At 47.3% G+C, this 15,884-nt stretch overlaps 1 protein-coding gene across 2 annotated transcripts in view; it reads left to right on the forward strand.

Annotated features, from left to right (window-relative positions):
- Positions 1-348: 348 nt before the first annotated feature.
- Positions 349-15,884, forward strand: part of Kcnh1 (potassium voltage-gated channel subfamily H member 1) — a 305,856-nt gene continuing 290,320 nt past the window's right edge. Inside the window, exon 1 of one of the 2 annotated variants that reach the window (XM_076941632.1) lies at positions 349-607. In XM_076941632.1, the coding sequence (XP_076797747.1) occupies positions 529-607 (79 nt within the window). In that variant the 5' untranslated portion in view covers positions 349-528. The remainder of the gene's footprint in view (positions 608-15,884) is intronic. The other variant, XM_034513126.2, reaches the window with a different exon arrangement.

Consider the following 15,884-nt stretch of genomic DNA (forward strand, 5'->3'; position numbering starts at 1 on the left):
AATGCAGGGTGCTCTTGCAGAGCCTGAAGGTCCTGACTCCAATCTGAAACCGCGCAAAGAAAGGGTCTCCTTGTGACCTTTTCGGGGGTGTGTGCGGGGGGCGGGGTAACTTCACCAAGAAAGCTGCTCTGCCCCCAGCTCCAGGCGCACTCTGGACACACTTCCCGCTGCGCCCAGAGGGTGCCGCTCCGGTTCCAACCTCGCCCAGCGGCTCCCGGCTGCGGCTGGGTCCCCGAGGGTTGCGCGCCCGGTAGGGGGCGCCCTGGACCGGCTGGCTCCCTCCGCCCACGGGAGGCGGCCGCGGCGCACCGAGGACCGGGGCACTCGAGCGCACACCCGGGCGGGCCGCAGCGGGGAGGTGCGGAGCGCAGCGAGGGCGGCAGCGGGAGCCAGCCGCCGCCCCTGCGCTCCGGGGCTGCGGGGCGCATGGGGCGCGTGGAGCTGGGAACGCTCGCTGGCTGCGCACCCGGCCGCCTGCTGCGGTGAGACACGGCGCTGGACGCCCCCAGAGCCCGGGCAGTCTGGAGGATGACCATGGCTGGCGGCCGGCGGGGACTGGTGGCCCCGCAGAACACGTTTCTGGAGAACATCGTGCGGCGGTCCAACGGTAAGAGCTGCCTCTGGATTTCGGTCGCCCAGGCGGGTTTTGATTTTTTTTCTTTCTTTTTTCAAAAAATACGAGTGCGGTAATTGTAGATGCCTCCCGCCTGGTGCCAACAGATGCGGGGGGCATCCCGGAGCTCAGCTCACTGGCTTCTCCAACCCGCGGGCCTGGAAGGTGGGCAGGGCTGGAAAGGGGTCTGGTGCGCTCCATCTCTGGAGGAGAAATTTCTAGGCGACGCCTTTGGGGCCTTTTCCCGCGCCCTCCCGCTATCCTCTCCTGAAGAGCTTGGCATTTGGTGAGAAAAGTCATGCGAAAAGTGGCTGCAGGCTGGCCACCTTCAAGCACTGCGCTCCTGATGCGCACTGCCCGCCTCCCCGCGGAGGCTCCCCAGGAGTCTTGAGGTGCAGAGAGGCTAGAAGTAGCGGCAGAGCTGGGCTACTGGGTCCTGGTCCTGGCCTTGTCCGGGTGCCGGGATGTTGCCAACTCCACCTTCCATCCCTTAAGCAAGAAAGTCTGACCAGCAGAAACCCTTTGGCAGGGCTGTCTTATGCACCCTCGTCAACCAGCTAGAGCAAATGGCTCATGAAGGTCCGATGGTTTTTCTAGACTCAGCCGGGAAACAGAGGGAACTAAGTGGTCCCAGGTACAAATGTGGCATCTTTTGTCTCTTTTAAACCCTGCCAATCTTGTCCTCCATCACCAGCCGATTCATTACCCAAGAAACCTGTGCACAGCGTGAGGTTTTTGTGCCTTGTAGGATAGCTGGGAGGAGAAAGTCCTACTATGACTGATGAAGAGGGAATAATTTCCAACACCTTTTTACTCAGAGCTCGCAGTTTCCTGTGTTTATTAGCATGAAGCCTGGAAGGCGAAAAGTCCTCCGAGTGGCGACGCAAAAGGAGCTATCCAAACCTTTCGGACCCACAGCTTGCCACACGCATTAAAACACATACAGCCCTGGTGATGGGGAGTTGCTGCATACACCTGTTCACCAGGCTACCCCAGTCTGAGGTCCCCCCCTAACAGACTTCTGGGACCCTCTCCTTCCAGAAGCAGGTGATTTTCTCCTGTGGAGAGGCTGTGGGAACCTAACTCAAGAGCTGGGTTTTGACAGTGTAAACATGGCGAGCAGCCTTGGAACTTCGGTTGTTAATGATGAGCTTCCAGCTGAATTCAGTTAGGGATTCAAAGGAAGGGCATGAAAACTGATCCCTGGCTCTTCCAAATTGTCTTTAATTAAAAAGTGACCTAAGTTTACAAGACAAAGCCCGTGGGCTACCGTAGCAAATCTTACCTACTATTTAAGAGCTTTCTTAGAAATTATCCCACCTTTATTGTGTGGCTCTTAAAGACCTGTACTACTCCGTCATTACCTCCAAGGTTTAAAGGCATCTTTAAAGCAAGGTCACAGTTACTACCAGGGGCTGTGTGTGTGTGTAATGATTGCTAAACAGGCAGCCACAAGGTCACAGTCATTACCTGCGTTGTCTCTCTCACTCCCCCCTTCCCCCCCTCCCCCGTGTGTGTGGTGTGTGTGTGTAATAATTGCTAAACAGGCAGCCATGAAGAATTTTTTGCTATACAAATCTGAAAGTGATGGTTGAAGTTAGTGTGTTCTTATGGTTCCTCACTGACCTGGTGTGGGCACTGTCTTACAAATTTGGGGATCCCGCTGTGAGGGACGTATAACTTTTGCATAATAAATACTATGAACATTATGAGAAATCTGTCTATTGGAGAGAAGGCAGTGCCATGAAGTTAGAGGGAAACCAGAGTGGTGCACTCTGTAGGCTGGAGCAGGAAGGGGATGCTGCAGGCTACAGCCAGGACGGTGTGGGCTTCTAGGGGGAGCTAAGGCTCCTAAACCAACCTTCTGGTCAGTTGATCTCACCGTTCCCTGGCGTGAGTCTAGGTAGAACATCGGTAAAGCAAGCAGCATGGAGTATGTTTAGCACTTTCATCTCAGCACCTGCTCCGACAGCTTGATTCTCATCAAGTAAGAAGGAACAACAAACACAAGCCCAACGATCCTGGAGAGCAGGAAGACCTCTTAAATGCTCTGTTTTAGGGTACAAAGTACTGACTTGAAAGATGGAGTTTACTGTTTTTGTGATTGTTTTCATACTGGTCCCTGGCTGTGAGTGACTAAATACCGTGAACGCTAAGAAACACATCTGCCTGCATTTTACTTTTACAGAAACAGCCTGTTTAAAATATTGATTGTTTCCTGAAACCTGCCAGTCTATTTTTGGTCACCGCAGCATTTAAATAGCAATACTTCGTAATCGCCTTGCTAGGCCTTTTATCCCAGTAGGCCTGTGTGGTGTTGCTGCTACCTGTCTACAGAGCAGCAAACTGAGTGAGCCCTATAGTAAGAGGCCTGTTCACCGTGGCTGGGCAGAGGTGCTTGCAGCTGCTTTTCATTTGGATTTGTTTCAGTGTCATGGATCGAGGCCAGGCTAGCACTGTACCATTGGGCTATCCCAGCCTTGATGCTACTTCTTTACTCTACTTGATAAGCTTTGGTTGGGGAGATGTTTTTGTCGTCTCTAGAAGAATGGCTGAGAGAAGGTGCTATGGGATTAGAACCAGCCACGTTTGGGCTGTGTTCAACATCCGGTGTTTGGAATGTCACCGAGCTGTATGTGAGACAGAGCTGATACTGTCTCATCTGCCTGTCCCTCCTCACAACTGTGAGGGTAAGGACAGCTCTGGCAGCTCTCCTACATGTGGAGGGGCAGAACTGAGGAGATCTAGGCTGTGCTCTTTAGAGTGCAAGACTCGGATTTCCCAGTGGAGATGAAACAAAATGTTATATCAACAGGACCAGCATCCATGTTGGCCAGCAGCCACGCAAACAGAACGGCAGGGCAGACGAGAGCACAAGTACAGTCAAGAAGTCCAGAGTTCTTTTGCCTTTGCAGGACAGGGTGGGGGTGGGTGAGCTTGTGTCTACCTCCTCAGCCATCCCTGGGCCACTTTCACAGGCCTGTGTACCTCAAGATTCAACAAAGCAAGGATGGTCTCCACTGTCAGGTTAAAGAGCCAAGCTTTCTTCCTGTGAATAGTTAGTTCTCAGACTTGCCAAATGGGTGGGTAGGTTGGGGTCCAGTCAGCAGGTGGGAATGGTTTATTCATTCTGTAAAGATTTACTGGATATAGTTATTGAACACTGGGGATAGATGGAAACAAGACAGTAAGTTTGTTGTGTGACTTTTCCTGGGGACATGATAGGCTTGATACGGCTACTGAATATCTGGAGGCTGTTCTAGTCCATGAGTTTATAGGTGTATAGATTAGGAGTTAATTGCAAGAGCATAAGTCACACCCTCCCCCCCAATAGCTGACTCACCAAAGGCCCACCCCAGCATGGGTGATCATGTGAAACCGCTTTTCTAAGTCTCACTTCGGGCTTCCCACCTATGCCTTCATGTGCAGCAGAGGCAGGCTGCTCACAGCTGGGCAGACTGCTCACAGCTGGGCAGACTACTCACAGCTGGGCAGGCTGCTCACAGCTGGGCAGGCTGCTCACAGCTGGGCAGGTCATTGAGTTGTTGGAAGCACAGGTGAGGGTCCGATACCTTCACATTTCTTCCTGGGATGGGATGTTAGCAGATTGGATCTTGTGAGGGTCTAGGGGGTGACCACAGCTGCTCTGACCATGACAGCAATGGCCATGTGATGCCTGGAAGATGGAGCTCTGGAAGAAAGGCACCCTGGCAAATCTTGATCATGGTTGTTGCTCATATCCTACAGCAGCTACAGGCCTCAATGGCTCCCTAGGCCTCTCAATATATTAGAAAATAAAACACTTTAAAGGTGTTTACTGGAAACTAGTTTAACTTCCTTGGGTTGGTTTTGAGTAACACAAGAAGGAGAGATTTGATAAGTACCCATGCTTTGGATTGTTAGGAGTCAGCAGGGATGATTAATACCCTGAATGTGCTAGCCATCATTTAAAATCCTATTGGTGGGCTCGAAAGATGGTTCAGCAGGGCAAAGAGCTTGTCAGGCAAGTCTGACAACCTGAACCAGACCCACGTGGAAGGAAAGAACCAGCCTTTAAAAGTTGTCTTCTAGGCTCCATGTACACTCTGTGGTTTACATAGACACACAGAGACCCACACAGAAACCCACACAGAGGCAAACACAGACACATACACACATAGAGGCACACATACACACAGACATACACACATAGACACACACACATATATAGACACAGACACACAGATATATACATAGAGACACACAGACACACAGATACCCTCATGGACACACAGACACACACACAGACATATATACAGAGATACACAGACACTCTCACACATATATAGATACACTCATACACCCCCCCCCCCCATTGGCTTTGCTGCTTTTTCTATTCACGGCAGGAAAGTGCTCATCCACAGCACTTTTGACGGTTGCTCAAGTCTACAGGCGCCTGTTGTCAGGAAGCTGCTGAAGCAAATAGGAGATCTGTCTTAGGAAGGCTGGCAGTCTGAGGTGCCAGGAATCTACAAAATATTACTCTAGATGGGCCCGTTCTCAGCAGAACATATGTTTTACTGTTTGGGAACCTATAGCCAACAATCATAGGTGCCAGTGAGACTGTACACACCTACAGGAGTGAGTGCAACACATTTTGGTACAGATTCCTGTACATGTGTAACGTACAGACTGCTAAGTCAGCTGTGTTTTTGTGTAGTGTTAAGATGGCTCAGGTTGTTGATATAATTAGTTAGCAAACAGGATAGGCATCATGGGTAATGTTGTCTCTTCATAGACATGTCAAGCTGTGGTAATGTTTGTGAAACAGAAATCAGGTTAAAATGTGTGTTTGGGAGTGGAGCTTATCTGGGTTCTGACCTGTGCCTGTTTCTCCTTATAGCCAATGCAAGGGTAGCCTTCAGCTGTCTTTCTCTGACAGTGTTAAAGACGAGACTGTAGTGACTAATGCTAGCTAGGAACTAAGAGCCTGGCATCTTACAATGCAGCCAAGGCAATAAAACCCCCCAGTTCCATAGCTTTAATAAGATCTACTCATCTTAATCACTCATTTCAAAAGCAGCACATGCATTTGGGAAGTGCCATAGGAAATGGAGCCACTGGCTTTTGTCCTAAGATGCCAGGTCTTCATTCTGGATATATATAATTTGAAAGGTCTTTATTCTTAACTGTTTTAAAGTGGTTTAATATAATAATTGAAAAGCACACAAAGCAACTTTGTGTAGCTTGTACCCACACACACACACACACACACACACACACATATATATATATACATACATACACACACACACACATACACACATAGACACACACAGATACACGGATAGAGATACAGAGACACATGGACATACAGACACACAGACACACAGAGGCATCTGTGTGCCATCATTGACTGTGCTGAAAGATGGTTCAGCCAGCGGTGGTCCACAGATCCTTGAGAGCCTTCCCCACCCCAGCTCCCCACTTTCTCCCATAGTGAGTGCCAAGAGCCTTCCTCACCTCAGCTTTGCTGCCTCCTCCCACAGAGAGCCATCTTCTGATTTTATGGTCAGCCTTTCTTACCATCCTTCAGGTTTCACCACTCTGCCTTCTGACTGGGACCGAGCACCCCATTTGTGCTGGGTGTCCCGTGCCTGGGCTGCAGAACACGTCTTCTTTTGTCAGCTACTGATCCCTCTGGTGCTGCCTTCCTGTCTATCCCCTTTCCTTGCTGTCTAACACTTCATAGTGTGGCCACATTTTATGTACCTGCTCTGACTCGGAGGGACATGTGGGTTTCCAGTTTGGGACTAGCATTCTCGCACCTGCCTTTGGGACATGTGACACGTGTTTCTCTTGGGGATACACCCAGCATGTGTATGCTTCGCTGCAGCTGATGCTACCAGACAGTTGTGCAAAGAGTTTGTGTCGGTTCACACACCTTTGCCCCTGAGGTGGATGACAGTCCCATTGCTCTGAGTCTTCAGGAGCATATGACATTTTCTTCTTTTCTTTTTTCTAAAAAAAAAAAAAAAAAAAAAAAATCCAGTAATGAATGTCTGGGGCCATCTGGGGTTGTTTTCTAGTGAGCACATGACCAAAATGAAATGAAAACAAAACTTGTTCTTGTCCTGTGGGAAGCTCCGTCCAGCGTGGAGAGCTGTTTAAACATTCTCACATGTGCGTCCTCGATTGGCTGCGAGTGACGTGGAAACTTCACCCTAGAGGTTATGGGCTCAGGGCACAGGCAAGGCTATTGTGTTTGCTTGTTTGTTTTTGGTTTTGTTTTTTTATGTGTGTGTGTTTAGGACATTCACTTTCTTGTATTGAGAAGCATTAAACTCAGGGAACAGAGATTACGTAAGAACTGGAGCCGGAAGGGCCAAGGAAGTAGGGAGCGTGTCATTTGTCTGTTACTGAAAGAAGTGGTGGGAAGTGACTGAGGGAGGGCTCAGACTCAGTGGAGGATGGAAAAAAAAAACCTAGCTGGAGAGGGAGATGCTCAGTAAAGTGATCACCATGCAAGCAGAGGACCTGACTTCAGTGCCCAACACCAGCATAAAAGCTTGGCACAGTGGTGTGTGCTTGTAATCCCACTGACAGCAAATGCAGGAGGATCCTGGATCTTGCTGGCTAATTGGTGTGTGTGTGTGTGTCTGTGCATGTGTGTGTGTGTGTGTGTGTGCACGCACACACATGCACATGCACACGCAAACGCAAGTGAACACAGGATAATCAAAAGAAAATTGAAACTCAAAGGCTAGCTTGTGACTCAGCTTTATAACTGGTGAACCTGCTGAATTCTGTGCCTGGGAACTCCCACATAAGGGAGACTTTTGCACCTCTGGGTCTCACTGAAGAAGCCATGATGAAGCCTGACATGAAGTGTGACTCTCTCCAGAGGTCTAAGAGATGTTCTACAGAGCCAATATTTACTACCTATTTCCTTCTCGGCACACACCTCACCCAGTACCATTCTTGGCTTTTATAACTGTCTTTTTCATGAGGTTGGATGTGGGATGGACAGATCGTATTAGGTCACTGAAAAAGATGGCAGAAAGTGGGAAGCTTTGTTTCTGTGGGGTTGCGGCTTCCTTCAGCGTGCTCATGTACTGATGTGATTCTTCAGTGACCCTCAGATCTGGAATTTGTTTGGTGCCCTGGTTGTCTGTGGTAGTAGAGACCTGTCTGCCGAGCTTCAGTGCCTCTCCAGGTTCTCATGGCTGCTACTGTAGCACTGTAACATGCTGCTGTAACACTGTAACAATCAAATGTGTATATTAATGGCAAGCTCTTCAAGCCTTTCTGATTGGGTGCCACTGAATCACACCAGTTGTCAGTTGTCTTATACTAGGATGATTCACTACATAAAATTAAACAACAGCTCTTCTGATTAGCACCATGCTGCCTAAAACTGATGTTCTGAAAGAAGCTGAGTCAATCCACCATTATCAGTGTAATTAGTAAGAAGGAGTACTGGAGACCGGCAGTTCCCACAGCTTTATGCGGCTCTGCAGTGACATCAGGTATCCTTTGTTTTGTTTTGGGACAGGGTCTTGTTTCATGCTACCATGTCCCCGGTCATCTGGTGCAGGTGCTTGTGTAGGAAGAGCAGACCTCTGTGTCCCCTGTCTTTCTTTGAAGCTGGTGTGCTTGGGGTGCTGGAGTCAGTGTTGAGAAGACATAAGATATTAGCAGACTTCACATCCACGGCTTAACTTTGTTTTATATTAAGAGTCACTTAGAAAAATACATTTTAGACCAGAACTTCACTTTTCAGCCATGACAAAGACAATATGGTTCATTTGAGTGGTAAGACTGTATTTCAGTTAACTGTATGTGCACATAAGTCTTTACATTTTATTACATTTATTTGTGGTGTGCACACATGTGGAGATCAGAGGACAACTTTTGAGAGTTGGTTCTCTCCTTCTACCATGTTCTCTCCTTCTACCTGAAGCTTCCAGGGATCAGCTTCAGGCCATCAGCCTTGGTGGCACATGCATTTCCTCATGGAGCTGGCACACCTGCACAGCAGATCGCAGTTTAAAATTTTTATTTTACCTTCTCTTCCTTGAGCATTTCTGAGACAGAATAGATTAGAGTTTTGTGCAGCTATCCTGAAGGCTTGGGCCAGAGATCTGTGTATGTTCTGTCTGGATGGGTAGGAACACTTTCTTTTGTTTTCCTAGCCTATTCTGTGTCTTGGGAGGCTGGCCTGTGTAGATCGAAGCTGCTGGCTCTGTGATTGGCTGATCTCTGGCTGGCTTCATCTTACGCAGTACTGAGATAGGAGAGACTGACTTTCTAGGCTGTTTTCCCTAGCTAATGAATGGCTCTATCTCTAGCTCACTGTCCTTGCATTCCTGAGAAGACTGTAGAGATGTGTACAGGGTTGGGATGCACGTTTTTCTTACCCACTCCTGGTTTGTCAACTTCACCTCGGTGTCTGAAAGCTGCTGTGGTAGGAACATTTACACCTTGGAAGTTGGCAAATGCTGTAAACCACATTCCCTTCCCGAGGGTCATCTTAGGGGCTGTCTGCCTTCTCCGTGTCATCTTGCATCTTTTTTTTTTTTTTTTTTGGTTTTTCGAGACAGGGTTTCTCTGTATAGCCTTGGCTGTCCTGGAACTCACTCTGTAGACCAGGCTGGTCTCGAACTCAGAAATCTGCCTGCCTCTGCCTCCCAAGTGCTGGGATCAAAGGCGTGCGCCACCACCGCCGGCGTCATCTTGCATCTTTACCAAATGCTTCCTAAGCAGCTATTGAGCTCCCTGTTGATTGACTCAGTGTTCTTGGTGAGACTGGCCCAAGGATCCAGTGACTTGTTCTGTGGTTAAATCAATTTCTAAACCTTTATACAAACCAATGTGTGCTGTGTGGGTGAGCTTGGTGAGAGATGTGTACCGAGGCCCCCATTTTTAGGTACAAACATAGCAATGTTTGGCTGATGAAGGCTCCATGCACTGGCTTGATGACGTACTTTCATGTTTTTTCATCTATCTATCTATCTATCTACACACACACACACACACACACACGTTGTATAATCTCACATGTCAAAAGACAGCATAAATGGTAAGTTTATTAGAGTCACCAGATGCTAAGTAACCTGAGTTATAGTCATCTCTGGCGATTATTAGGTATTATCTACACTGTGGAACAATACTCTTTCTCACCTGTGTGCCAAAGGTTTTATATGCATCTCTTTTGATCTTCCTTATGATTGTGTTCTGTGGGGCTGTCATTATTCCCGTTTACAAGTGTGGAGAGTGAGGTTTGAAGAGTTGACTTGGGCCTTTCTGCCCATCCACTTTGTTCCCAGAAATAATGACTCTGAGACTTAATGCTGCATCAGTAAATGCCTAGGCCAAACGCTTGGTTCTTCGCCTAGCTCATAACTTAACTACCTGTGTATTCTGTTCTAAGTCATGTCATGTGGCTAGTTACCTGGTCCTCAGTTTCATGCAACTGTCTTCTTCTGTGTCTGGGGCACTGAATCTCACCCATGCCTGACTCTGTTCCCAGAAATTCCCTCTCTGTACCAGAACTTCCACCTCCCTATTTCCTGCCTATATATGTTGTTGCTAATAGGCCAACAACATTTTATTGACAGGTGATGCTTCTGTGCAGTACAACAGATTCTTTCTACAGATGGCCTAAAGCAACATGGGCTAGTTTCCAGCAGTAGACGTTTTAGAAGCTCAAGAAGCAAATTCTCCTGTCTCATACCTTATATAGTGTGATGGTTGGGTCTAATTGTCAACTTGACAAACCCTAGAATCATCTGGGAAGAGGGCTCAGTGAGGGGTTGTCTAGATTAGGTTGGTCACTAGACACGTCTGTGGTGGATGCTGTCTAGGTGAGCCTGAGTCTGCAGTATGTTTCTATTGTCCAGGTAAGGCCATCCAGCCTTAAAGTGGGCAGCACTTTTTCCTGGGTTTGGGCCCTGCGCTGTGTCAGAGAAAGCTAGCTGAGGTGTGTGTGCATTTATTTCTCTCCTCTATGGTGGTTGTGAGGTGACCATCTGTCTCAACCTTCTGCTCCTGTGACTCCCCCGCTGTGAGGGGCTGCAACCCTGGGGTGTTTTATCACAGCAACAGAGATAAATCTGAGCACTCAGGAACCAGAAGCTCTGTGGCTGGGGCCCAGCTTCCTGGGCTTCAGTGAATCCTCCAGGCAGGTCTGATGGGTGTGACAGTTGGAGAGCCCTGCTTTAGTGACAGCTTCATCCATTTCTTCATGCGAGAGGTAAATTCTTGACTTGCAGGCATGTGCAGACGGAGAAATGTGAGTACTGGAGAGAACGGGTGCTCTCTGTTGGCTTTCAGTCAATGTCTTAAGTCCTGCCCACATGTTATTCCTGTCTCTGAGTAGTGTGAGTTTCTCCTGGACCTACCCATCAACCCTGACTGTGTGTCTCCCAGCTGCTGTCCCTGGAATTTCATTCCTGGCTTCCCTGTATCTAACCTGATGCTCTCTGTTTTCTTTCACCTTGACAAAGCTTCAGAGCCTGTGTTTGCTGGTGACTTTCTTCTAGTTTTTCTAACTTTTTAGTCATCATTTGAGAATGAAGAGATTGGTGTGTCTACCATTTTGAAATGGCAATATGCGTTTCTTAGAAAGAGGAGGTCCTAGATTCTAGTCTCCTGTCAGGAGAAAACTACACAGTATCCTTTGCCAGCAGCCTGACCCTACAAGGGTTCATCCATCCACCACCACTCGGAGTTGCTTTTCTTCTCATCTTTGAATTTAATGTCTCTCCCCACCAACTTCCTGTCCCTTTCCTGTCACTTGCCATGGTGATACTTTCTCTCTTTATGTCTCTCCGAAGAGCAGAAAAGAGAGTGACCGGCATCTTGTCCTTCACAGAGGGCCATGGCTGATGCCTCTATGACATAAGAAATGGTTACAAGAGAAAAGCATGATAGATAGATTCATGTTCAGGTGTACATGGGGCACACACAAGACACGAGACTGGAAGGACTGGATGGTAGAAACAAGGTATTCTTTTTGTGGGGCGGACGGTGTAGGAGAGGACTGTTGGTAATTTCAGAGGGATAATCTATTTTTACGTTTATTTCAATGTGTGTGGGTGCACATGCATGCCACGGCGTGCCCGTGGAGGTCAGAAAACAGCTATGGGAGTCTGTTCTCTCCTTCTACCATCTGGGTTTGAGGGCTCGGACTCTGGTCATCAGACCTGGTGACGAGCATCGTCACACTGATCCATCTTGCTGACTCTCTAATAAATAACTTATGGGGCAATAAGTGAGTTTTGGAGGAAAATAAATATATCCAGAGACCACATAGTGGCCAGAGAAGCAGTTTCCCTGGCCTCTAGGTATAGTTTGGTTTTCAGTCTCTTTCTCTGTGATGTTTAATCTTCCATGGTTAATGAAATTCCTGTAAGAAGATTTGAAGGCGGTTGCACTCCTTGTTGTGAGATTCAGTCTCCAGGCACGTAAGACATTTATTGCTAAAGAAAGCCCCTTCTTGCTCTGTGGATGAGAAAGGATCATCAAGGATTGACTGGAGGGGCAGAGATGTTGTTGCTCTGAGGCCGTCTTAGGTCTGTATTCAGAGACCTCATCCTCAGTCTTCCTGTCTGTCCTCAGTCTCCCCAGGACCCTCTCCAAAGGGTCTTGATTCATGGCCAGGTCTCACTCTGGGGAGCCTGCCCTGTTGGTCTGCCTCATGCACTTGTGTCCTTGGTTGACCTGTTTCTACATGTCAGGCCTGGGTCCCCCATCTGCTCCCTCTGTCCTTTCTTTCCCCCTCTGTCTGCCTCCCGCCTCTGCCTACCACCCACTGTTGATGGCTATCTCCATTTTGTCTGTCTGTCTCACTGCTTTCTGGTCGCTGTCTGCTAATCTGTCTTCATGCTCTCTGTTGTGTTGTCTGTCTGTCCCTGTTTGCTGTCTGTGTTGTGGTCCATGTGTATATTTGTTCAGTGCTCCCTCACATGCTCCCAGTCTCTGCTTCTCTGTACCATGACTTTCTCAGCGGCATCAATATGGTCAGTAAAGTCTGCTCAGCTCATAGGCCACTCAGACAAATGTCTCAGTTTCTGTTCTCAAAAGAACATCTAGTAGAACTAGCCCTGGTAATGGCTTGTTTGGTCAACCCTCCACTCTTGGTTTTTCTTCTGGACCTGAAGCCCTTAAGGGGAAAGTAGGATTTGGAGTTACATGATATGCAAAAATGGGCAGATAGAGCTAGATGCTGCTGTCAGATGTTCAGTGTGCTTCCATCAGGCCTGGGACAAAACATACTGTTTTAGAGTGGGGCTTCCATTGCAGTGAATACACACCATGACCAGGGCAACTCTTATAAAGGACAACATTTAGTTGGGGCTAGCTTGTTGTTTCAGTGGTTCAGTCCATTACCATCATAGCAGGAGTGTGGCATCATCCAGGCAGATGCAGTGCTGGAGAATGAGCTGAGAGTTCTATGTCTTGATCCAAGGGAAGCCAGAAGACTGGCTCTTCTACAGGAAGCCAGGAGGAGGGTCTCTTCCACATTGGGCAGAGCTTCAAAGCCCACCCCCACAATGACTTACTTCCTCCAACAAGGCCACACCTTATGGGTAATGCCACTTCCCATGGGCCAAGCATATTCAAGCCACCATACACACATACACCCCAAAACTTGTCTCATTAAAGAGATTCTCTGAAATTCTTCTGCCCATTCTGATGTGATGCTGTGTGCCCACTAAGACCTCTAAGTAACACACATGGTAGGGAAGCAAAAACTAGTTTTAGGATTTTTCTAATACTAATTGATATTGTGTGTGTATTGTACATGTGTTTGCATGTTTGCATGTATGTGGGCACATATGTGTATGTATGTATGTACATGTGGATGCCTGAAGTCAGAAAGTAACCTTGATTACTCTTCTGTCTTATTCATCGAGGCAGATTTTTCTCAGTTGAACGTAGAGTGCATCGATATGGCTAGTTTCAATAGCCAGCTTGTGTTGGGGAATTTCCTGCCTTCACCTGTCAAGGCTAGTGGTCACCAGGGCTTCTATTGATGTAAAAAATATACCACAATCAAAAGCAACATGAGGAGAAAGGGGTTTATTTTATTTTATAGGATATAGCCTGTTACCTAGGAAAGTCAAGGCAGGCACTCAAGACAGGAACCTGGTGGCAGGAACTGAAGCAAACCATGGAGGAGTGTTGCTTGCTGGATTGCTCAGCCTTCTTTTACAACTCAGGACCACCTGCCCAGGAGTAGCATCACCCACAATGGGCTGGGCCTTCACATGTCAACCATTGGTCAAGAAAATATTTACAGGCTTACCCACAGGCCAGTCTGGTAGGAATATTTCTCAGTTGAGAGTCCCACCTTCCAGATGACTTTAGCTTGGGTCAAGTTGGCAAGATGCTACCCAGCACAGCTACCTAGCCATCTCCCCAATCTCTAGTCATTAACATATATATACATATATATGTATATATATATATATATGTTAAGATCTATTAAAAATTAATTATGTTTCTCTATATATCTGTGTGTGAGTATGCACACATGCATGTGGGTGTTTGTGGAGGCCAGAAGAAGGTGCTGGATACTCCGGAGCTTGAATTGCAGGTGGTTGTCAGTTTCCCAGTATGTGTGCAGGCTCTGGGAGCAGAGCTTGGGTCTTCTGTAAGAGCAGCCCACATTCTTCTAAGTCACCTCTCCAGCCACAATAGGTTTATACAAACCTAAATGTAGTAAGAAACCACTGATTATAAATACGAGAATAAAGCATTTGCTTCACTAACCTACTGAGCTGCTTTTCAGTAGAGGCTCGTCAGTAGCCGGGCAGGAAGCCACTTCTTAAGTGTTCAGTGACAGCACACCTGACACATTCCATTCTCCTCCGCCATGCTTGTGAGGTGGAGTCATCTGCTTTTATTGTTTGTTTGATACTGGATGAAGATGCCTTTGGAGCCGTGTACTTTGGGGTAACCGCTCAGTAAATGGAGTGCTTGAGTTTGCTTTGGAAACTGAAAGCCTTCTCTGCATCGCAATTTACCGACTTAATAAAAAACCTGTTTCTATTGAGTATTAAAATCACAGACGAAGCAAATAGCTAGCTGTTGAATCTCCTGGGTGTTTAGTTTGTTTTATGTGAAGATCAGGCTAGTGATGATTTAGAAGAACCATATCCATGAGATTTTATTGTTGGTAAACATGAGAGAGCAGAGTGTGACTTTTTCTAGTGCTAAGACTTTAGGTGTCTGACTTAGGTGGACAAGAGGTTAGCTTCTCTACTTCCTACTGTCTTTCTCCCAAAAGTATATCAGCAAAATTTCACCAGTCTATCCTTCCTTCCTTCCTTCCTTCCTTCCTTCCTTCCTTCCTTCCTTCCTTCCTTCCTTCCTTCCTCCTTCCCTCCCTCCCTCCCTCCCTCCCTCCCTCCCTCCCTCCCTCCCTCCTTCCTTCCCTCTCTCCTTCCCTCCTTCCCTCTAGGGGCAGAAAGATAGCTTATTGCTCTTGCATAGGACCAGGCTTCCAGTCCCAGCACTCAATGGCAGCCCACAACTATTTGTAACCCCAGTTCTAGTGGATCCCATGTCTTCTTCTGACCTCTGTGGGCATCAGTTACACATATGCTGCACATACATACTTGTGAGAAAAACGCTCAATTTAAAAAAAGCTATTCTAAAAAAAGTAAAGTCAGGTGTGACTTCTCATAGTAGTAATAATCCCCTGTGCATGGCCTCTCTCTGTCTCTCTCTCTGTCTCTCTCTCCCTCTCTCATTCATTCATTCTCTGTGTGTATGTGTGTATTCCCTCTCTCATTCATATTCTCTCTCTCTCTCTCTCTCTCTCTCTCTCTCTCTCTCTCTCTCTCTCTCTCTCTCTCTCTGTGTGTGTGTGTGTGTGTGTGTGTGTATGCTGAGCCAGGAGGATTTCTGTGTGAATTCAAGTCTAGTATACTATAGAGTAGCATGGAGTTTGAGAGCAGCCTGGAGCACAGAACCAGACTGTCTCAAAACTCAAACTCAAACTAAACCAAAACCAAACACAAATACAAACACAAAGAAACCAACCAACAAACCTAATTCCTGGTGGACTTTACATAGGTTCGAGAGAACAAAGGTGTTCTTTTCTGGTCTTTGCATAGGACTTGTTGCATAATTCTTGTTCTTGTCATTTGTTGCTAACGTTATTTTATTTTTCTGCTGTTTCATTGTTCTCAGAGAGAAACAAATACACTTTTACTCATTCCCCCGCACACCGATGCCCTCTGCAGTCTGTACCACTGTGGAGCTTTGGGGTCCTGAGCTT

The sequence above is a fragment of the Arvicanthis niloticus genome, chromosome 10, assembly GCF_011762505.2.
Source record: "Arvicanthis niloticus isolate mArvNil1 chromosome 10, mArvNil1.pat.X, whole genome shotgun sequence".
NCBI classification, from domain to species: Eukaryota; Metazoa; Chordata; class Mammalia; order Rodentia; family Muridae; genus Arvicanthis; species Arvicanthis niloticus.